Consider the following 22,960-nt stretch of genomic DNA (forward strand, 5'->3'; position numbering starts at 1 on the left):
AAAATCTATCAAGAAAATTAAGGGGGCTATTCACAAAACATCAATGACTCCTTTCAGGAATGTTTTTTCTTCTTAAAATCTTAAAACAATCCTTAGTGTCTGACTGTTTCATAGTGAAGTGACCTATGACCCCTTTGCGTGAGCACAAACCTCACTGTAAATTTAGTCTAAATAGGATTAGGAACTGTTGTTAGCACAGCGTAGAACTTCTACAATAGTTCATTTTAATACAATTTACATAATGACTGGTATTGATCAATTACACCTTGTGTGTGGGGAGAGCGAAATCCTACCAAATAGCATAACTGGTATAAGCACACACACATGCACACACGTAAGAGAGAGGAAAGGCTGATGCACAACGTATATGAATAATCAACTTTAATACAAATACTTGAAATATGTTTATAAACATATATAAATACAGCATATGTAAATACACACACGCACGCACAAATGCAAACATGTACATTGCACATACATTCGAAGTCTGTTGTTTTTTCTTCAGTCCCCCTCCCTCCTGTCTCTCCAGCTGTATAGTGTTCTGCTTTCAGAGCACGCACAATATTTATTTTGTTCTCAATGAATGCCTGGGTTTGTTTTTTATGAATGCAGACTAGCAGCAAATAGTCTCTTTCTTTTCTGCAGTTAACACTTCATTTGCCAAGAGGGACACTGACGACACTATACCAGGGGTGAATACAAAAACAAATTCCCCCAGCTCCCCCGGAGATGCATCCCTGAGAGGCAAAAAGAAGGCAGGACTAATTTCGAATTGTAGCAACATATAAAAACTGACTTAAATACAGGGCACAGTTACCGACACCCAAATGGTACCCATATTTTAGGTAACAAAAGTATCACTTCTATATTCCACCTACAATACCACAGATGCACAAAGAGCCACTCTCTCTCTGCAGCAAGTGCCATTGCATTTACTCTTACAAAAACAACAAAAGCGTATTTTTAAGGTGGCTTGCGTGGGGCACTGGCTGGCTAATTTACAATCATCACCACTCAGTGCTTTTATTGTATTATTAAATCTTACTGTAAGAGCCAGGGGTGATGATTCAATAGTCAACTGTTATGAAGTTGTGAGCCAGAGGCATTGTCACTTTTGCAGATCCTGTTAACCCTTTAAGGACCAGGTGTTTATTGGGCATTACTGTTACGACTTACAAAGAAAAAACTGTAAAATCCGAATTGGAATTCAAATATCATTTAGATAGGGGAACTGTAATAGGGATCTTGGTTTAAAGTATACTGTTGTATTTATTACTGTAAAAAACTAGACAAACCTTGCATTTCCACAAGCCTGTGCAGTGTAGCGCACACTACGATAAACCAGTTCTGTGAATTTGTCTCCATCACAGTGCCACAAAAAAGGTCTTTCTGCCCCATTCAGTCTTTGTTCTGTAAGCCCCCTGGTCCCCCCCTTTGCTTCAGCTCAAGTGGATCAGTCGCAGTCACACAGTGCGGGCTGGGGTGGGGGGGGCTGATCTATTTCGGTACCTTTATGGGTAAATTGAACAAATGTCCTGTACATATAGTAGATAAATCTGCCTCCCAACTCAAACCACTGACTGACCACCCCTTCAGGGCAAACAGGGAGCCAGAAAGGCACAGTGGCCACAATCAGGCATAGTCCTCTTAGTGAGAGAGGGCAGGAGTGGGATACCACCACTGAAGTCCATTCGGAGACCCTGGGGTTCAATCTCTGACTCTTACTGTAAAGGGTTGGCAGGCCAGTCCCATGCCCGCTGTGTGCCACCTGGCATTGTAGCAGCACTGCACTGATAACTGGGACAGCATTGACAAAGGTGGACAAGAAAGCGCGGAACTGAATTTTCAGACTTCTTGTACAGAATCCGATTTGAAATCCAAAAGTCTCCTTGTTCTAAAGGGTGTCATAACAAGTCCCTGGCAATACTTTTCAGGCTCCACTCTCCCACCTCCCTGGCATGGGGAGGAAAGAGTGTGTGTTCATTAAATCTGCCTAGCTTGCCGACATGCCTTAGCTAAACCACCAACCCCTAAGTATGGGACACTAGTGTCTTCTGTTTTGGAGGTTAGCAGTCTTGCTCAAAAAACATTTCTGACCTGGCAAGTTAACCAGCATAAGGAATAGCAGATGGTCCTGTGACAGGCTCCTGCCGTTGTTGTTTCAGCTGCTTTACCTTTTATTTTAAATATACAGAGTGCATCAGTAATTCAGTTCTGTGAATAAACATGACCTGTTTTTACGGCATGATCTAACAGTCCACTGCTTTCCAGAAGGTGCTTTGTTATCTACCCTGACCGCACCTTCCCCTGTTCCAGTGAATGCCTTGAAACAGAGAGATTCTCCAGAGGACCGCAATTTGAGCGCAGTCCCTGTCTCCTCATTAAATCTCCTGATGCTTATTTGTTTTTACAGCTGAGGCGGTGCGTCAGAGATTCAGAGCTCCAGTGTTGAGGAAGGCTTTAGCAGGCAAGGAGCTGGCTTTGATTTGAGAACTTTATATGCGTCTTCCTCTGTGCTGCGTGTGCTTTTTAGAAACTTCATGCACATACGTATCAATGATTTATTATGCTGTCAACGAACCTTTAATGGACAGTCCAGTCTGTCTGTGTTTTATTACCAAGCCCCCTCCAGCACTGCCTCAGAGTTACTGCAAATAGCAAGTCCAGCCCCAAACGGCTCCCGGTGGACGGGAGGGGGGTAGTGGATGGTGAAGCCTTGCCACCCCACGCTCCTCTTTCGCTGAACCCCCCTCACAGAGCGCACTGCTCCGAGCTGAAGGAGCCCCCTTCTTTCCTTTTCCTCTTCTTCCTCTTGTGCACCCTCCAGCAGGCGAAGGCCGTGACCATCAGGCAGAAGCCCACCCCCAGCAGGACCACCGAGACAGCCTTGGCCATGGGCAGGTTGTTGAAGTAGAAGGTGACCGCCGCGCCGGACACCCCGATGACCAGCGAGATGATGCCGAAGGGGAAGATGCAGCGGTACCAGGACTTCTCCGTGCCTCCCGTGGCCACGGCCAGCCTCTCCAGGGTGGACAGGGGCTCAGGCTTGGCCAGGGCTACTCCTTCCAGGCTGGCCGTGGAGCTCTCCATCTGCAGCTGCTGCTGCCGGCAGGCTAAGGGTGCCGACTTGCATCCCATCATATTGTCTGTCTCCAGTCACTGTTCGTTGAGAGAAAGCTAGAGTGAAGAGAGCCAAGCAGCTGCTTCTGTGCTCTGCTAATAACACATTTTCACTGTCGAACTTGACTGTGGAGGATATAAGTAGTGGAGTGGAGAGAAGGGGGGGGGCGACTCCTGCAGGCTCATTGGATGATGCCAGAGTGTGATGTCACTGCTGGTGGAAGAAGAGAGCAGCAGGGAGGCTTAACCCTGTATCTACCAGAATATATTCTTGTTTGTTTTTATTTAAGAAGGGGAGTAAAGCGCTAAAAATTCCCCTCTTGTTTGCAGTGTTCATTGAGTCAGTTGTACCAAGATGACCCGGAAATATGGAGACATGCAAGCCCTTGGATGCAAACAGTTGGATTGTTCCATCCTATCCGAAAATCTGCTTCACTAAAGAGTTTAAAACCAAAGGGAATATTGCATGAGCATACCAGTGCTGCAAAACAATACTGACACCAATTTCTTAAAATAACAGTCCAAAAGTCAACATTGTTCAGATTCAAAAAGCATTCAACGGTACTATTGTTTTATTCTTCAAACAGGATTTATGTAACAGAATAATATCACTGTGCAAACCTGTAAAATAGCCACCCTGCCTCACATTGATAAAAACTATAAATACTCTATCACATTTCAACCTGTCTGTCGTACATGGCATGCGTTAAAACTAAATGATTCGCATATTATTTCAACAGATGTAATTGGAAATGGTTGTGTTCAATATGATGAAATGCAATGTTAATTGAATTGGAACAGTCAATTTATTTTCAGCTAAAATGCAAGCGCGCAGCCAGCAGCAATGCCTGGTTCTGTCTGGTTACAGCATACTTATGGGAACATTGTGTCTGTCTAAAATGGAGGCCGTCCAACTACCTGCCAACTTACACACAGATCCAGTTAATGAACAGGCTGCTATCCAGTAACGAGTGACAGGCAGTTTAATTTTCAGTGCAGGTCTCCTGACAAATTGGATCAGAAAAAACTAAACAAAACAGTTGCTATTGCCAGGCTCGGATCGTGACACACAAAATAAATAAATAAATAAATGTACTAGATCATGGCAGTGACGAACCTGTCAGTTTAGCTCAATGTTAGGTTAGGATCAACACGTCTTAAGCCTCTGCAGCCGTCACCTTCCACCCTATAAACTACCATTTTATTATTATTTTATTTGTTTATTTAGCAGACGCCTTTATCCAAAGCAACTTACAGAGACTAGGGTGCGTGAACTATGCATCAGCTGCAGAGTCACTTACAATTACGTCTCACCTGAAAGACGGAGCACAAGGAGGTTAAGTGACTTGCTCAGGGTCACACAATGACTCAATGGCTGAGGTGGGATTTGAACCTCCTGGTTACAAGCCCTTTTCTTTAACCACTGGACCACACAGCCACCATTTGCTTTCAACAGCAGTGCTCACAGTTGCAGTGGGGCACTATCATATCTTACAGAGAGGAACTACCCAGTGATCACTGACCAGCTTGGGAAGCCGTACCTTTTTCATGATTGACTGCTTAGCTGTAGAATAAGCCTGTTTCTCTTCTTTCTTTTTAAAATTTGGAATTGCCAATTATTTTTCTAATTTTCTCCCCATTTTGGTAAGCACAATTATTGTTTATTTCAACCCGGCTCACCACTGCCACTCCCGCGCTGACTCGGGCGACGCGAAGACGGACACATGCGTCCTCCGAAACGTGTGCCGTCAGCCGTCCGCTTCTTTTCACTCTGCAGGCCCACCATGCAGCCACCTCAGAGCTGCCGTGTCAGCAGACCATGCAGCGCTGGGCAACTTACAGGCAGGCCCGTCTACAGGGGTCGCAGTGAGCAGAGGACACCCTGGGCGACCTAAGCCCCCCTCCCCGGCCGGAGCCTCCCTACCACGGTCGGCAGTGGAATAGCCTGGACTGGAACCGGTGACCTCCAGGCTATAGATCGCATCCTGCACTCCATGCGGAACGCCTTTACTGGATGCGCCGCTCGGGAGCTCACCTGTTTCTCTTGTGATTGGTCTGTGATGATGAAATGTTCTGTAATTACAGAGGGCAACCCTGCAATCGTCATCTCTTCCACACTTTCTGTAAAGAAGCCTATTCCTCTTTTTTTTTTTTTTTGCTGCTGAAGTGTTACCAGAATTACAGCTTTGGGAGAGAAACGGTGACTCAACATTACCTCCCCCGTCTCAGAAAGTCAATTGCACCTTTATTGATGGGCTGAATTTCAGGAGGCAATCAGCTATTCCGTGCAGATGGGGAGTTAAGACTCACCACAGCTCCTGCAGAGTGATCACTCAACTGACCTCGCACAGCAACACTGCAGAACCACAGAGCTCAATGGCAGTCTGTGATATACATTGTCCACCTATTGGAATGATGATGAAACACGAAAAGCAACAATGCATCTAATCCATTACACCAGTTTTTACCAGCTGAAATAAAAATGGAGATATTAAACGGTTGCAATGACACGTGCTCTTGTAAGAATGCTCAGTTTGTAACAAAAGACAAAAATAATAATGTCCTGTAGAAAAGAACTAATGAATGTGCCATGGTCAACAGAAAATACAGGTATGGGTTCAGTTTTTAAGGTTTTGATTCTTCACTTATTTTGTCCACTAAGACTACACCTTTTTTTAAAATGTTTGTTTTATTTGATGTTAGATCGATAAGGTCTGTACAGAAACTTAGTAATAATCGGATTCTAAACATTAGGGTTACTACTGAGGCAAGACCCTAAATTTACCCCCACAGCTCAACTCAGAAAACAAGCTCAAAAATCCCCAACGGACACAGATGTTGCTAATTTGAATTAACAGTTAAAACAAAGTATAGTACAAACTAATTAAAGTTATAATATAAGTTCAGTGAAATGCCTGACTGCTCAGATGTTTTGCTCAGCATTCTTCACTGCCCTTTTCTATTAGTTTAGCAAACGTGTTCTTTTTGGCATTTCGTTATATTTTGTATTGCACATTAGAGGGCATTATCATACAGACAAAATTACTTGTGCATATCACATTCACACAGCGAAGAAGACACGAGGGATCCATGAGGGTTAGATTTATTTGTATTTTTTTGCAGGAATAGCTAGCATTATTAGGAATTAACCAAAAACAAGAAAAGCCATCAAACAAAATTAAAAAAAAAAAAGCCATGCATATATTCACACACGCACACACAGCCAGACCCTTAAGACACATACATATACAAGCACCCAGACACACACTTGACAGTGCAGGGAGGTCGAGGCACTGTACCTCTCCTCATGCTCATTGCAGACCTGGGTTTGAGCACTCTGCAGACAGAGGAGAGTCACGAGTTGACTTCCTTTCTGCGGGGGTTGCAGAGTGACCAGTTACTCCTGACAAGCTAGAAATGAGTTCATACATGTTTGATAGGATGTCAGTTGAGTGCTTTGTAAATTACAGGGACAAAGGAAAGTAATACTGTTGACAAGTTGATGATTCAGAACCATGAGTGTTTAGACCTTTAGGGGCCCTGTCTTTACCAGCAGCCTGCTTCCCAATATTTATTGTTTGAATAATGCTCCAAAGAATAATGTAGCTGCTCCTTTCTATCTTAGTAGTTGCTTTTTTTAATGTTATACATTTATGTTGTTTCCCTTTTAGAAAAGACGTTGCTGCTCATTTATTCACACAAATTGGCTCAAGAATGATGGGTTTTAATCCTGGCAGGAGGCTTTACCTAAAATGGCAGATGATGAAGGGGATTAATAAAAGTTTGCACTGGTCATAAAAAAATAAACAGGATACATCATCTCACGTAGGAATGAAGAGATGCAGACAGGGTATTATTTAGAGCCACTCTCTCTCACGCAGAGAGCAGACACTGGTCTGTCCCTGCCGAGAGCAGTACACAGAGCAGAGAGCAGTACTCAGTGATCAATCTGACCACTACACCACACTGAACAGCCCCAAAGCACCCAGACCGCCCAGCAGCTACACATAACAATCCTATAGAGGGGTCATCCTGCAATGCTTCTGAAAAACTGACCACTGCTGTGGGTTCAGGTCTCCTCTCTTGTAACAATCAAGCAATTGTGAATACAGTGTATCTCTGCCCCTGAGCTGAGGTTTCAATTCAGGTTATTTTGTGGGCTTTGAGCACCCTCTGCTGGTAAAACTCAATATTACTATACAGTGTAATTCATTTTGTACAGTTGTGGCAGGCAAAACTTGAATCTTATTTTATTTATTTTTTTTAAACGTACAGTTTGGAAAGGCATAGCTGATTGGTATTCGCCTGTTGCATCAGAGCTGGAACTTCTAAGAAAAACAAAAACAAAACAAACTACAAATTATTTTTTTAAATAAATATTTTATAATATATCCATGTGTGTGTGTAATAATTGATCAAAGAATTGGAGGGATGTTTTTTAGGGTTTAATGCAGAGCAGCGCTCTGATTCCAGTTCTGTCCCGCTGCATGCACTGCAGGCTTAGCAAGGCAACAGTGTCTTTTTGTTTTTTGTTTTTTGTTTGTTTTTTTCTAGTCAGGCACATTGTCTAGAACCAAGGCAGGGAACTGCTGCCCACCCTCACCCAGCAGAGAGTACAGCCCGCGTGTCAGAGCCGGGTCGGGACGTCCCGAGGACAACATGGGGGGGAACCAGGGGGTCAGCTCCTCAGACATCACCTGCAGCGGGCAGGAGCAACAAACACAATGTTAAAATTAATACACGAAAGAGCCAGAAATCCAGGGCCAGTCCATAGACTGTCAGCAGTTCAGTACTTCAACACACAACCCCTGCTCCACGGTACGGAAGACATCTTTCTGTTATTATACAGCCACTGCTTGTGGTATCCATGCTCTGTGGATAAACAGATCTGGCACCTTTTAGGAGCATCGAAATGAAGCTTAAAAAGACTAATCAAGTCTCTCATAATTATTGAATAACGACGAGGCTGGGTTACCTTGTGAATCTCAATCTGCTGCTGCAGGACGTTCACACTGTGTTTCAGCATCTCCAGCTCTTTCAGTTCCTGTACACTGGAGTAACGCAGGACCGGAGTCCCACTTATTGTCTTCCCCCTGAGGGTTCCTGTCCCCGGCGAACAGCAACCGCCCGGAAACACGTCCTCCCATGCCTCCACCGCTACGTAAAATGAAAGAATTTAAATGTTTTAAAACAGATACAGTTTTGTGTCTCAATTGACCCACAGAAAAGAGACGGTTCCAGTTAGCACGTGAATCGGTTCTTCTGTGTCTGCGATGCAGTTCTTGCAGATCACGCATTGTTGTATGAATTAGCCCGCGCACTTACCTTCCTTTAACTCTTTGATCTGGTAAAGCAGTTTTGATACAGTCCCTTGCAAGGCCTCTATCGTCAGCATACTCTCATAATCCCTTTCCCAGCTTGCAGAAGCTACAACAAAAACAGTCAGTACATCCGGCAAGGCAAAATCCAAGCGCTTTTAATGCTCTTCATTTTAGGAATACAGCACACCGCCTCTGTATAACATGTACCCAACATGCCTGAGTAAGAAGCCTTGGGTAATACAACACTTGTATAGTACCGTATCAAAAGCACATTAGTATTCTAAATACAACACCATCATTACCTGGGTATTCCAAAAAAATTCAATTGTAAAATAGAAGACATACACTGAGGTACAGCCAGAGGCCAGCCCAGAGTCATATTACAAGTCAATGTCACAGTTTGAATTCTTCAGCTCCATTGCCTCCCATTTCCCCTGTTCTAGCATGAGGCAGCCCCCCCTGTTCCCAGCCCCAGCCCGCATCTATCTGCCCTTTGTCTTGGTACTACACTTGCCTGTGCATTGTGCTTGCTGCTCATTCACAAAGCCTCGCCTGAGATCTGAGCACGATCCCTGGAGCTTCACAATCTCATCACTGACGTCCGCAGGACTGCAAGCTGGGAGCTCAGAATGAAACTGACAGCAGCACATGAAGGATAAAAAAACATTTCAATCTAAGGAGTTCACTACTGTGGAAGGTCAGAGATATAAACCATGGTCCTATAATACTGAAACATCTTCAATGTGGCATGAAGAGGGTCATCCCTGCATGGAATTAATAAAAAATGAAACCCCAAAAAAACCCCAAAAACGTTAACCTAAACTTGGCAGCTCTTGGAAACTTGTAACAAGTGACCCTAGACATTACATTGCCGGCTGGGATATCACATTTGTTTTGAGTATTTCAGGGATCTTCAAGTGTTTGCCAGAGAAATTGCATTTCAAATTGTACTGTGCTGTGGTGTGGAGATACTGGTAAGGATACAATGCTCTGCAGTCTCTCAATAAAACGCATTCTCTCCACTCCGGGGTTGGTTTGGGATAGAGAGACCTTGTCCCACAGCCTGAAACACAAAACAGAGTTTATATACCATTACACCAGAACGTCCCCCTCGAACAAGCGTACCATGTCTAGATCTTCAACTTCTTACCTAGAGTGTTTCAGGCACTGCTTTCTCCAGGCCAGGGGAAGCTGTAAAGTTTTTCTACAGAGAGAGAGAGGGGGAGAGAGTGCACAAGAGAAAGAAACAATACTTTATAATGTAGTATTTAAAAATAAAAAAAACACTACTTTGCATTTGACACTGACTAACTAATCCCAGATTTGATGCAGCTTGGTATTTCTTTCCAGTGTTGACACACTAAAGCTCGAGTCTGCACTGCATGCGTAAAGCACATCTTCACGTGCATGACATGTGCAATTATTATTTTATGGGGCTGACGCTGGGGAAATATTGCTCTGGTTGTAATTAACGTGGCCTCAAACTACCCCAGGAGGTGGATAAGTTAGTCCAGTAGTCAGTGGCACTCAAAGACACATTAAGGCTCTAAAGTGCCAGTGTGAAAATGCTATTAGTGACTTAGTTTCTTATAGTTTTAACTCACAGCAATCCCCTTACCCATCCTCTCTGAGTGAGAATGCTCTCCTCTCCTCCTCGCCGGACGCAGTGACCCCCTTCTCCTCTGAATGCTCACGATTCCTGACAGACTCCTGGATTGCTGTGAGAGCCTGTATGCTGACCACGGCAGTGTCCAAGTGGATGGAGACTGGTGCAGAGCTGGGTGCGTACTGCTGTCTCTTGCCGCTTGCCGCAGAGGGCTGCTTAACCTTGCGGGACACGGGCGCCCCTTTCAGAGAGCTTTCCCATGCCTGCTGTTGTGTTCTGGCAGACCGAGCGGCGGGATGCTTGGCCCCTCTAGTCTCCGTCCCCGAGAGCCGCTGTGGCCCTGCTTTAGTGGCTGCTGTTCTCCTGCTCTCCTGTGCCACGCTTGTGGAGCTCCTTGTCTTGGTGGTGGTGGCTCGCTGGGTGTCACGGTGGCCGGTGCAGTCGGTCGCACCCCTATCCTTCTCGTGGCTCTCCTTCCCAAGCACCCCAAGGTCCTCAATGAGGCCTGTGCTCCGAATCCGCAGGGCTTTTTCCAGGACACGCTCCAGTAACTCCATCTCCTGCCTCTCCTCCGGAAGGGGGCCACGCTCTAGGACAGGGGACACATATATATACTACATATATACACACACACACACATATGTATATATATATATATATATATATATATATATATATAGACCAGATAGACACACTCATGTATGCCCACAACATCATGCGAGAAACATTTAGGCCAGCTGAACAAAGTGGAATAAAAATGATATACTTGAATGGGTTCGTTCTTATTTTCCTCCGGAATACAGCATTGTTTTCTGTTGTCTCTCTTTCCGTAAATGAAATCCAAAATCCCTTTTAAAAAAAACAAAAACAAACTACTAAAGTGCATACCTTCTTTGGCGACGGGTTTTGACTCTTCCTTAGAGATCTCCTGTGTCTCCTTTCTCCTAATAAATAAATAAATAAATAAATAATCTCTAATTTGGAGCCGTCATTAAATCATACTGGAGACAGTTGAGGGGACACACAAGTACACGGCTCAACACAAAAAAATAATCTCTCTCCCTCACCGCCATTTATCCACAGGTTTTGTAATGCAATCCCTACAGAAGACGTTCCACGTATCCCCTAATAATAATAATAATAACAAGGGGATGATAAAAATGCATCGATGTGCTCACCACGGCTGGAGCAGCTGTCTGCAGTGGTGAATGCTCTCCTGTATCCTCCGCTCTTCCCTCGTACACCGTTCGATTGCACGGTTCAACACGCACAGAGACCTGCAACAACGTCGAGCATAGATAGAGTGGCTCTACTCAAGTGTACGGAGCAACACACACACACACGGCTTTGCAACGCCTCTGTGCAGCCCTGCTGTAGAAAACCGTCGTGTGCATTTATGTATTTATCATAAAATTTACTTTTGAAAGTATGATATTGAAAAGGCTACATGGCACTGAAATAACATACCTTAACTTGGTTTATGACAATTATTAATTGTATTATTATTATGCTGAAATGTAGCTACTATGGTACGTGTGATCAAAGTTTCCGGTCTTACCCAGAAAAACTAGCTTAAACTCAACACATTTTATAAAGTGAATTATGTTAGCGTCACTTACCTCTCTGGTGACAGCATTGTGTAATAATATAGTTCTTTTAAACATTAAAAGGTAAGATTTCTTAGACTGAAAAACGTGTCAATAATACTCCGCCGTTTGATCTACCAAACCGGCCTTCTGTTTGCAAAGTCCCGCCTCGACTTAGGAAAGCAGACGAAGTGAGGTCATAAACGCTGCCTGTTCAAACTGAACACAGCGACAGCTAAAGTAAATCCACCTCTTAGAAAATGTCAACAAAAAACGAACGAACAATATTTCTAACGGTACTGTGTATATATTCTATAAGCTTTAACATCGGAATGTGTTTTTATAACAAGGCTGCCAGGACCCTACACTCAACTACGCCATAGTTACCGTTGCTATAAACACTCCAGCAGGTCGTTGCTCTGTGTAGAACGTCATCAGGAACGGAAATTTTACACAATGAAAAAAAGCTTCTTAAAACACCATCAATTTCGATTTAAAATCATACTTAGTCTTTATGTTTATTTCGTATGGATTGTATTGTGAATACTTTGTTAATAGTACAGTATGTTTTCTTTATACAACACTGTAGTTGCAAAACCAGTATCTGCAGCAATACACAGACATTGTGTCATATAAAACTAAACAAAACTATTAACTTTTTTAATGTTGATGTGTTTATTATCTCCAGTGCAGGTTATAGAAAACGTGCGTCCACCTGTCACACCATAAGGTGCTTAATACCCTCTACCGTAATGACTGTATCACGGTGCAGGTTTACTGTGCAGAGGCTGTCTGTACTGACATCGTAGTGACAGCTATACATTTTTTTTTTCCTAAACAAATGTATGCACCAAAATGCATACCGACACATTTATAATATATAGTTATATAACTGCATCAAAATATTATATTTTGCAATTTTTTTTGTGTGCCACACACACACACGTTTGTTTTTCTAATAACCAGCATGCACTTCAAAGCATTAGTTCAGTAAACAATTTATGAATCATGTTTTATTTATTTGAAGTCCCTTTATTGATCGCCGCGTGCTTGCAAGATTGTAGCTTTGAAATAGAAACGACCTACCAGCTTGGTAAAACACTTCAATGAAGACCTTTTGCAACACAAGAGGTGCTTGAACAGTCCTGGTCAGAAGCACTCTTAACCCTGAGAAGAGGTTTACAGGGGGGGTGTTCGATTACACAAGGGTAACTAACACCTGTCAGTCAGTCTACATTTATTCATATCACAGCCCAGAAGACCGCAGCTTATCTACTGATCAGAAACTCGTGTATAACATTGTTACATGTCTTTAATAAAGGCATATTACAGAACATTGACCCAGTGAATGAAGAATATACCGTCAGACTCGTGTTTCAGAATATGAACAAAGCTCAAGTTTTTATTTCTTTCTTTACATATTAATTTTGAGAGAATTTCTGCAGTGGATTGCAATCATTCCTCCACCCCCACACCCTCGCAAGTGTACCTCAGAGTGGTAAAATTCACTTTGACTTTGTCACCAACATTCAGTGTTTCTTTACTGGAATCAAGACAGGTATGAAATACAAAAGGGTTTTTTTCATGTTCAAACTAAACTTGCACATCTTAAGGCACTGCAATCTGGAGATACAGATATATCCATCCAAATAAACCAACTTTCCTAAGCACGAACTGTAATGTCCTTAAACAACAAGAAAAAAAAAAAATGATAATAACTAACAGAGATGTAATACTGACAGTATGAATGAATAGAATAATAACATTAACTTATCAAACCCTAGCAAAGCAAACCACACATCAAGCTAGCAGTCAGACCCATCCGCCCCAATTTAAAGATCAGGCAGTCCAGGCATTGGGAACTGCCCAGCGAAGCTTTCCACCTCCTCTCGGAGCTGCTTCACTTTCATTTGGTACTTCTCATCGTTAGCCAGCTTCTCCCTGAACTCCTTCAGGGTGGCTTTCGGGTTCATATCCCCCTGAATCTCAAGGGTCAACTCGACACCTGCAAGCAGAGGGGTTCTGATTAGAAGCTCGTTTTCAAATGAAGCTTAACTGGAAAGGATAGTGGCTTTTGAGTAAAGTTAAACAGCGGTTTGCGTTATTGGCTATGTAGTGTGCTTACCTTTGTGAATAAACTTCACTACTTTCCTGAAATCATCTTCCACCAGTCCTCTGGAGGTGAGGGCTGGCGTTCCCAGTCTTAAACCACTGGGCCGCAAGGCACTTTTATCACCTGGAAAAGGTCAAATAAAACACCTGCATCAGAAAAACAGAAAGACAGGCAAATTTCAAGAACAGACTGCAGTCCACAAGGAGTAATAAATCTGAATGGAGGACGTGGGGTGTGGAGCCTCTCACCTGGACAGGTATTCTTATTGCAGGCGATCGAACAGGCTTCCAGAACCTTCTCTGCCCTGCCCCCGTCCGTGCCATTGGGCCGCAGGTCAACCAGGATCAGATGATTATCAGAGCCACCTGGTAAAATAATAAGACACTGGAGACACACGCACACACACACTGGCATACACCTACACCGTTCTGCACTGTTTACATTGTTAAACTGAGATTACATTGTTCAGTACTTACCAGTGACGACTTTGTAACCCAGGTCTATCAATTCAGCAGCCATAGCCTTGCAGTTCGCCAGCACCTGTATCTGATAGGCTTTGAATTCAGGGGTCATTGCCTGTTTCAGAGCTACAGCAACACCTACAATCACCAAATGAATAAATAAGCAATGTTAAGCTTGCTTTTTTAATTGAGAAGCATGTGCCAACGCCTACAGAGCCAAGCTGCCTAGTTCAACCAGGATCAACGTTAAAAAACTGAATTATATTATTTATTTTTCCAGGGCGAGTCGAGATGTGTGTGGGGACAGGATGGGGACACTGCCTCACACCTGCAATGGCATGGTTGTGTGGTCCTCCCTGCAGTCCTGGGAATACGGCCTGGTTGATAGGTCCTTCCAGATTGTAACAGGTCTCTTTGCCAGTCTTCGGGTCTGCACTGCGAACTCCTGCAAGATGTAATGAAAGGTGTTAAGGGCTGGCTTGGCTCCTGACTGCTTGGGCTGTTAGCAATTAACACCAAGTTAGATTTCTCCTTAGCTTCCCCCCACTGAAGTGTTTATAGAGTTTAAGGGTATTGCAGAAAGTAACTTAACATGTTTAAAATGAAACCTATGCAAGGGAAAATTACACCGGAGTGTAATACTGAACTTAATACTTCCAGCCTCAGCATATCTGGGTTTGAATCCCTCTTGCACATTCAGCTATTAGAAAATAATTAAACATGATTGTCTTGAGAGGGTTTTGATTTTTACATTAACAGATTGCCAAGGTAGCTGTTGCAAGACAATAAAAGCTCCACGATTTTTGCGACAATACTGGATTGCTCGAGGCTAAAGGCTTTTTTGCTATCTCCTCAGACTTTCTTTGTTGCAAACTGTACATATCCCCTCATACATCAGCAACTCTGGTAACCTAACACCTTGTTATGTGAGCGCACACACACACGCACACACACCCCTCTGGGGATGCAACGCAGGTTTAATCCCATAGAGCTAGGGCTGGTCTTGCTTGTCTGGTTTGTCCACGCCTATGGGAAGTACACAGCCAGCCACCTTGTTCAACCCAATCACTGTACTGAGAGCTCAGACACACAGTAAAGAGAAGGGGATTTTGAATAACAAGCAGACAACCTTTCCGGTAGAAGATCATGCCAGCCCGGCAGCCTCGCAGAGTTTTGTGAGTGGTGGTCGAGACGACGTCACAGTACTCAAACGGGGAAGGGACGACCCCGGCCGCCACCAGTCCGCTAATGTGAGCCATGTCTGCCAGGAGGTAGGCGCCATTCTCATCAGCAATCTTCCTCATCCGGGCGTAGTCCAGGTGGCGTGAATAGCAGCTGACACCTTATAGCAAAACAGAAGGACAATGACTGAGCTCACACAACCAACACCGTGCACCCTGTGCTGAAGCATGTGGTTAGAAGGTTTTCTCGCTAACTTTAAACTGCTACAATCGTTTTGCTGCTTAGCATTTCTTAATTATGGGCACAAAATGTGAATGCACACTGTACCGAAACTTTGCAAAGATTTTTTGATTATTGTAACCTTTGATTGCAGCAAGTCTGGCAGGACAGCCTGTTCCTGAAAGCTGGCATGCCTATATCACCGCCCCCTCCCCGCTGTGCCCCCACTCTTTAACCTTTAGACTGATGGGATGATCCCGTACACAGGAAAATCATCTCTATTCTGCTGTTGAGAAAAAACATATAACAATTTTAGGAGGGGCTCAATTGTTGTGAGAGCACCACTGTCTTTCTATTCTCCTATTCCGCTTGTATTTACATAGGCCTGAGATGCAAGTTTTTTCAAGTTTTCAGCCCTTTGTCCGGTTAGCAGTGTGAAGTCAACCCATGCTACTTCAAAACAGTTTGTTTTAATCATTCTTTAAACAAACTAAATATGTATCATTAACAATTAGACAAAAGGTCTCCTACTTACTCGAGTACATATAGGTTAATACTACGCACCTGCAATTATTAGTTTAGGATGGAAGAGCCTGGCATTCTCTTCCAGTCGGTCATAGTCTATGTAACCAGTGTCGGGGTTAACCTAGCGCCAAAACAAAACACACACAAAGTTCAGAATAATCAAACTAACCTTATGCTAACACATGTATCAGGTAACCCTGAATATGAGGTTGTGTTCAAAGCATGGGAGTCGTGTACTCTTTAAGGATCAGCACAGATGTTAGGATCGTAAAATACTACAGTAACTCAATTTCCCAGCACCAACAGGATGGTATTTGTTACCTTGTATGGCATAGACTCAAAGAAAATGGAGGTGGCTGAGATCTTCTTTTTGTCGGTCATGAATCCGTGTGTCAGGTGACCCCCGTCCGGGAGATCCAGCCCCATGATCCTTCCATGCGGCTCCACTAGAGCCGTGTACACAGCAAAGTTAGCGGGAGACCCTGCACCGACATGGACGCAAGTTAACGGTTATTCATCTTCCACTGAAAGAGAGACATCATTCACAGCGTACACCTTTGCAAAGTCTCAACACATTCAAGGCAGTGTGCTGTTAGCTTCGATCAGAGGCTTCTTTCTCTATAGAAAAAGAGACCTGACCTGATAAAACAGGAGCTGCCACTTCGTACAAGCGAAGGAATTCCTGTGCTTCACTGCCTTTGCATGGCTTGATGCGGCTTCCATTGCACTGGTCTCTTCCTTACAGACAGGCGTCAGGTGAGACTATTCTGGCAGTCATGTTATCGGTCGGCATACTGTACCCGAGTAAGGCTGGACATTACACCCCCACTTCTCTGGGTCCAGGCCGTACGCTTCCAAAGCTCTCTTCTGACACAGCCTCTCGAGCTCGTCCACAAACTCAGTGCCGCCATAATACCTGAGAATTCAGCAACCAACCAGAAACGTATCAAGCTGACTGTCTTAATGGTTCAAGTGTTTTCTAGCAAGTTTGTTTTACACACCAGCCTTCCAAACCATTACATTTTGCCAGTCTGGGGCTCCTCTGTCGAACACTGCTTTGCAACCTTGCCCGTAGGGCTGTGGGAGCCTGGTCTTACAGCAAGCTGTGAACCCTGACCCTGGGAAGATTCCATGCATGGGGTCACTCACCGTTGCCCGGGGTACCCCTCGGAGTATTTATTATTCATGCAGGAACCCAGGGCTTCCAGAACCGCTCGGCTGGCAAAGTTCTCAGAGGCAATGAGCTCCAAGCCGTATGTCTGTCGTCTTTTCTCCTTCTTAATGATTTCATAAACCTGAAAGAAAAAAAAGGCTTGCTAACATACATAATGCAACAGGAGCAGCCACTGTCAGTACAAGAGAGGGAGCCTCTCCAGCTCATCCAAACTCAACTTCATTTGTCAGCTTCGGCTAATCAAGCTTGGAACTGCCATTTACAGGACTGCTGCTTGTCTGTGTGTACTGCTTGTCTCCTTACACATGGAATTCTAGATTAACATCATTATGACCCATACCTGCTAATACGGTGCCTGTGAAAAGACTTACTGTGTGTATTTCTCAGCTTTAAACCTTTATAATAAGACTGAACAAAAAACAAACAAAAAAATAAAACACACACAGCACAAAACCCCGTGCCCTCACCTGCGCGTCATTGCTGCTGAGCGGTTCCAGCACCATGTTGTTGTGCGACTCCCAGGAGTCTTTGCTCCTCTGCTGTTCGTTTATGAGTGTCATGTGAGCCATGATGGGCCTTGGTTCAGCTCTGAAAAAGGAATGCAATATTCAAGGCCAGATATGGAGGAGGGAGGAGAGATGATGCAACATGTCATGGGTCTATCCCATAGCAGGAATTAATCATTCTCTTAATTCTTGGCTTTGGCTATCACAGTCATGAGTTCCCGTTGTGTAATTTTCCCTGAACCTGGGGTTCATTTTAAACATGTTCAGTGCCTTTCTGCAACACCTTTGAAGTGAAGAAACACTTGAGAGGTAAACAAAAGAATTATGAAAACTACATGAGGTATAAAAACCAACCATATGGAATATAGTTTCTGGAAACCAAACCAGTTTATTTTCTAGCAATAGCATTAAAGCGGCCGCACTTGGGAGACAACTTTAGTATAAGAATATAAGTAACCAAAAGTTTATTTGTGCTACCGTTAAAAAGAAAACCTAAAAGCTCTTTTGCGTGAATAGTTGTGCACGGCGCACATTTCCGGCTGACACTGCATTTCGTTGGAAGTCGATCCCCAGTACAGTATGTAGTTATCAAGTATCGTGACATCATCTGCATCCAGTTGCTAAAATGTATTTTTAAACAGAATGGATTTCATGTTAAAGGCCTGCACACTTGCACCGTGTCTGACAATGTGTAGTATGAAACGGCGAAAGCATTGGTTTATTTAAACCGCGATAGCCAAAAGTGAATTCCCATACAATAATTAAAAAAAATAAGCGTGCAATATAAAAAGCACTTCCAATTGCAATACTGTTAAACGCGCACAACGATATTTTCATTAGGATTAATTAAAAATCCCATCACTCACCTTTCCTCCTTCCTCGCTTCCCTTCTCAAAGCAGTGTGACTGCCTGCTCTGCACAAGTTTGCACAACCTCGTTCTTTTTTGTTTCCCCCTCCTACAAGCGAGCATGATTCTCCCCCTCTTGCAGCCAATCAGGATCTTGCCCACCTAAGTCCGCGAAGCTGGCAGCCAATCATATGCGTAGAGATTTCTACCCAGTGAAAGAAGGCGTTCCCTCATGAGCACATTTCATTTTTAATGCTGTAAGTGAATGCCAAAGTTTGCAGGTTGTGGTTTGGGTACAGCGAGCTGTCTCAGCCAGGTGTGGAGTGGTGGCTAACACTTGGGAAATATTTTAATCCTGCAGGTGCAATACAATTCAAGCACGTTTATCATGGCGTGAATTCATATTTTGTATGAGCTGTTTTTCATTCTGAGGAATAGTATAATTACCCTGCAGGAGCCGTATCAAAACATGTGATTTTTTAAATTGAACTAGACCTGATGGTTCAATTGGGTAAAGGAACAAAATCCTTGATTGGAATAGGCTGAAAGGACCACGTGGGTGTACTGGTCTAGTAATAATAATAATAATAATAATAATAATAATAATAATAATAATAATAATAATAATAATAATAATAATGCCACACATTATGACCAACTACAAAGTTACCAGGCTTCAGAAGTCTATATTAAAATAAGTGAATATCCTGTTAAATAAAACGGATTTAAAAGCATGGCGGTTAGAATAGAAACATAAACTTAAAAAGGGCGACTTTTAAAAGGTTGGCGACACTGCAGTCCATTTTTTTCTGGTTATAAAATCCTAAAACAAAACAATAAAAACTCAGGGACCTGTCGCTGCGAATTTATGTTTTTAAATAAAATGCTCCAAAGATTATTGAACTATTGCACACCCTACAGAATGAACACATTTAACTAAAGTCGAGTGGAATAATGTTACGTTAACATGCTGAATTACATAACGCTTTGTGGGTGGCCATAGAGACTGCTAAGAAATAAATAATAAATAAGACCGCCCGTGTCGATTACGTCATAAACGAGGGACGGGGGAGTGTAAGGTAGTCTAGTGCGAGTGCAGAAACAAACAGGAGATTCATTTTTTCGTCGCGCATCAAACGGGAGTCGTTTTTCTTCTTTCTTTTAAATGCCTAAAGTAAAAAGGAGCCGGAAGCCTCCTCCGGATGGCTGGGAGCTGATTGAACCCACACTGGACGAACTAGACCAGAAAATGAGGGAAGGTGAGGAGGGTTTAAAATATTGATTACACACGTCGGCTGAGTGGAAACCAACTTCACCACACGGCCAGACTAGTACAGTCGATTCATCATTGAATGAATACATCGGGCTGTCACTTACTGAGCGGTTTATTTAATCGGCATATCAACACACAAACAAATACGTAACTAGTTACACGCATCCTGTACCCCATTGCTTCCCTAATCACAACAGCGCTTGGGCTGGAGAGGGTTAGCGAGTTTACTGCACGATACAGACTACTCAAATTTACAGAAGACTCAGTGATGGAAATAAGTCGGCCATTGCGCAGCAGCTTGTGCCATTCCCGGATTTACTAGAAGTTTAATAATGATAGACCTGAGCTTGTTACCCTTGTAGTAAAACCTGGAATGGGTGAAACTACTATGCAATCGGAGTCTTATTTCCATCCCTGGGCGTCGCAGATCTGTAGAAAGAAAGGGGTAGCACACCTTGCGCTCGGAAGACGTTGAATCCCTGTTTTAACCCAATGTTAAAAATGCTAGAGTACAGAAAACGGCATATTTTGCGACATAATTCACTAGTCGTTATACCATACAGCTGATACCCCCCGATGTATTTTCGGATGCCTAAACTCTCGTCACAGAAGCAGTTTTTCGCATAGCTGTTTTACAATTCTCTTGTATGCTGCTGTTCCAGCTGAAACCGATCCGCACGAAGGGAAGAGGAAGGTGGAGTCGCTGTGGCCCATTTTCAGACTTCACCATCAGCGGAGCCGCTACATCTTCGACCTCTTCTACAAGAGAAAGGCCATCAGCAGAGGTAGGTGACTTCATGCAGTACTTTTAATAAACCCCGGATCTAATGACTCCAAGTAAACAATGTTGTGTAGCTATAATTAAAAAAAAAAAAAAAAAAAAGCCAGTTACTTTTGTATGTGATCTAAAATGAACTGCTGGTTTCACAGATCAAGATTCTCACTGACCTTGGACTATCTAATGTAAGTTTAGCTCTGTAGTCCACGATTAGTGCTAATAGAGGTCTGTAAAACCAACCATAAATATTTAAATTAATTAAAAAAAAAAGGAGTGGCCATCTTCCCATTGAGGTAGGTAGTGCTAGAAGCTTAAGATCTGTTGCGGATTTGAGGCAGGTGAATCCTTTATTTGCGTCAGTAAGTGTATCTGTTATTTTTTTGGGCTGGTAAGAGTGTGATAATTGTCATTCAAGGAGGTGCCATTGCTGGTTTTCTGCTTGGCAGACAGTTGGGTAAGTGCTGTTGCCTTTTGTTTCTAGAGCTCTACGAGTACTGCATTAAAGAGGGCTATGCTGATAAGAACCTGATTGCTAAGTGGAAGAAGCAGGGCTATGAAAACCTCTGCTGTCTGCGCTGTATCCAGACCAGAGACACCAACTTTGGAACCAACTGCATTTGCAGAGTCCCCAAGAGCAAGCTTGAAGCGGTAAGATTATTCACCCAAAAGAGACGGGCTTCAGGAAACATTTCATTGAAGATATAGTAGAAAATATATTGTAGAAAATTGTAATTCCAAGAGCACATGACTTTGCATGACCTGTTTAGAATTATTAAAAACATTCACACACACAAATCACATGAGGGGGCCCAATATTTAACTGTATGTGTTCTAAAGTTTGTGTGTGTAAATACTGTATGCATACTACAGAAGTGGTACTGTATAAACATGCTAACCTAGTATGTTCTCTTGCAGGGAAGGATCATCGAATGCACTCACTGTGGATGCAGAGGATGCTCTGGCTGAAGGGAGGCTGTCTGCTGCCATGGGACACGAGGGCTCATATTAACACCTAAACCTGTGTGCATTTTAAACTCCTGGACCATACTTTGATTACAACTGTGTCAGCGAGAACACCTTCTTTAGTTTACACTGTGATTGTCAAGCGACATTATTATACTATATATTGATTTGTAAAGATCCTAGGGTGTGTAAAATGAAACTACTCGTTGCAGTATGCTCGATGTACTTTTCCTATCTCTCTTTTTTATATATATAATTGCTTCTTTTAGTCATACAAATAAATAATTCATACTGTTGTTTTAAAAGGTTGTGTGTTTGTAAATGTAATACTGGAATCCATTGATTGGGATGGGACTGGGATGAAAGGGTTTGGATTAGTGCAGTGCTGCTGTTACTGGAGTGATGCCTGGATCATGAATTACTAGCAGGACATTCCTTACTCTTTAGGGTAATTCCACATGCAATGGACCTCACCATACCTATCACATTCCTTACTCTTTAGGGTAATTCCACATGCAATGGACCTCACCATACCTATCACATCCCTTACTCTTTAGGGTAATTCCACATGCAATGGACCTCACCATACCTATCACATTCCTTACTCTTTAGGGTAATTCCACATGCAATGGACCTCACCATACCTATTTTCTTTTGAGCTCACATATGGCTGTACCTGGAAGTGGTTTAGATGCCCAATTGGATATTTATAGACCCTTATGCATACACTGATGATATTGTTGCTATTAATTATTCCAGGGCAAGGCATTTTTGTAACCCAAATATGAGAAGGAAATAGAAAAGTTATGATAAAATAGCATGACCACAATCTATGCGTTTTGCATTATATTGCTGGCCATTATTGTTTTTTTTTTAAATATTGCATTCCTTGAAAAATATTACAGTATTTTGAATACTGTAGCCCTGTGTATTATACAACATGTATACCCCAAAAGCATTGGTACTGATGCAACGTTTGTTAGCAACATCAAGAAATTGAGTTTTTATGAAAAAGAAGACTGACATCCAGACAGAGATGCACTATTTGACCAAATGCATGTACTAACAGTGCAGGGATGGAAATAATACCCCCATTGCTTAGCAGTTTGATCCATTACTTGTTTTACTATGAGGTTAGTAAAACACCTGAGCTTGTTATCAGTACACATTGGGTAGAATCAAGCTAGTAGTAAATCCTGGAATGGGTGAAACTGCTGTGCAATAGGAGTCTTAATACCAAAGACAGTATGTTGTAGAATACGGTATATTTTAAGTGTACCGC

The 22,960-nt window shown here is 43.0% G+C and overlaps 4 protein-coding genes across 4 annotated transcripts; 1 reads left to right on the forward strand and 3 right to left on the reverse strand.

Moving 5' to 3' along the window:
* Positions 1-364: 364 nt before the first annotated feature.
* LOC117418094 (transmembrane protein 100) lies at positions 365-3,245 on the reverse strand. The gene has a single exon (XM_034030677.3). The coding sequence runs from the start codon at positions 3,142-3,144 to the stop codon at positions 2,755-2,757; it is 390 nt and encodes a 129-aa protein (XP_033886568.3). The 5' UTR covers positions 3,145-3,245; the 3' UTR covers positions 365-2,754.
* A 4,397-nt stretch (positions 3,246-7,642) lies between these two features.
* LOC117973770 (uncharacterized) lies at positions 7,643-12,878 on the reverse strand. The gene is made up of 10 exons (XM_058995739.1): positions 11,670-12,878; positions 11,229-11,327; positions 10,939-10,994; positions 10,063-10,639; positions 9,595-9,648; positions 9,429-9,507; positions 8,959-9,079; positions 8,449-8,550; positions 8,099-8,280; positions 7,643-7,820 (listed from the first exon to the last, which is right to left on the reverse strand). The coding sequence occupies exons 1-10, from the start codon at positions 11,684-11,686 to the stop codon at positions 7,674-7,676; spliced, it is 1,434 nt and encodes a 477-aa protein (XP_058851722.1). The 5' UTR covers positions 11,687-12,878; the 3' UTR covers positions 7,643-7,673.
* Positions 12,879-13,010: 132 nt separating this feature from the next.
* shmt1 (serine hydroxymethyltransferase 1 (soluble)) lies at positions 13,011-18,806 on the reverse strand. The gene is made up of 12 exons (XM_034926936.2): positions 18,683-18,806; positions 17,778-17,898; positions 17,286-17,431; positions 16,937-17,052; positions 16,458-16,618; positions 16,176-16,257; positions 15,340-15,552; positions 14,539-14,655; positions 14,226-14,348; positions 13,998-14,114; positions 13,762-13,872; positions 13,011-13,641 (listed from the first exon to the last, which is right to left on the reverse strand). Exons 2-12 carry the CDS (start codon positions 17,877-17,879, stop codon positions 13,469-13,471), a joined length of 1,461 nt encoding a protein of 486 aa, XP_034782827.1. The 5' UTR covers positions 17,880-17,898; positions 18,683-18,806; the 3' UTR covers positions 13,011-13,468.
* A 910-nt stretch (positions 18,807-19,716) lies between these two features.
* On the forward strand, positions 19,717-21,983 carry bud31 (BUD31 homolog). Its single transcript, XM_034927181.2, has 4 exons — positions 19,717-19,923; positions 20,600-20,722; positions 21,197-21,363; positions 21,631-21,983. The coding sequence occupies exons 1-4, from the start codon at positions 19,830-19,832 to the stop codon at positions 21,679-21,681; spliced, it is 435 nt and encodes a 144-aa protein (XP_034783072.1). The 5' UTR covers positions 19,717-19,829; the 3' UTR covers positions 21,682-21,983.
* Positions 21,984-22,960: the final 977 nt, after the last annotated feature.

The sequence above is a fragment of the Acipenser ruthenus genome, chromosome 22, assembly GCF_902713425.1.
Source record: "Acipenser ruthenus chromosome 22, fAciRut3.2 maternal haplotype, whole genome shotgun sequence".
Classification (NCBI taxonomy): domain Eukaryota; kingdom Metazoa; phylum Chordata; class Actinopteri; order Acipenseriformes; family Acipenseridae; genus Acipenser; species Acipenser ruthenus.

What these genes read in the sequence shown, in the direction of transcription:
- LOC117418094 (XM_034030677.3), bottom strand. Translation starts at nt 3,144, where the DNA reads ATGATGGGATGCAAGTCGGCACCCTTAGCCTGCCGGCAGCAGCAGCTG.
- LOC117973770 (XM_058995739.1), bottom strand. An exon ending in GCAGCAAGCACAATGCACAG is followed by an intron (nt 8,551 to 8,958) that starts GCAAGTGTAGTA and finishes TTTTTGTTGTAG; the next exon opens with CTTCTGCAAGCTGGGAAAGG. An exon ending in GATCAAAGAGTTAAAGGAAG is followed by an intron (nt 8,281 to 8,448) that starts GTAAGTGCGCGG and finishes CATTTTACGTAG; the next exon opens with CGGTGGAGGCATGGGAGGAC.
- shmt1 (XM_034926936.2), bottom strand. Translation starts at nt 17,879, where the DNA reads ATGGCTCACATGACACTCATAAACGAACAGCAGAGGAGCAAAGACTCC. An exon ending in TCAGCAGCAATGACGCGCAG is followed by an intron (nt 17,432 to 17,777) that starts GTGAGGGCACGG and finishes TTTTTCTTTCAG; the next exon opens with GTTTATGAAATCATTAAGAA. An exon ending in GGGTTACAAAGTCGTCACTG is followed by an intron (nt 14,115 to 14,225) that starts GTAAGTACTGAA and finishes TTATTTTACCAG; the next exon opens with GTGGCTCTGATAATCATCTG.
- bud31 (XM_034927181.2), top strand. Translation starts at nt 19,830, where the DNA reads ATGCCTAAAGTAAAAAGGAGCCGGAAGCCTCCTCCGGATGGCTGGGAG. An exon ending in GAGAAAGGCCATCAGCAGAG is followed by an intron (nt 20,723 to 21,196) that starts GTAGGTGACTTC and finishes TTTTGTTTCTAG; the next exon opens with AGCTCTACGAGTACTGCATT. An exon ending in CCAAGAGCAAGCTTGAAGCG is followed by an intron (nt 21,364 to 21,630) that starts GTAAGATTATTC and finishes GTTCTCTTGCAG; the next exon opens with GGAAGGATCATCGAATGCAC.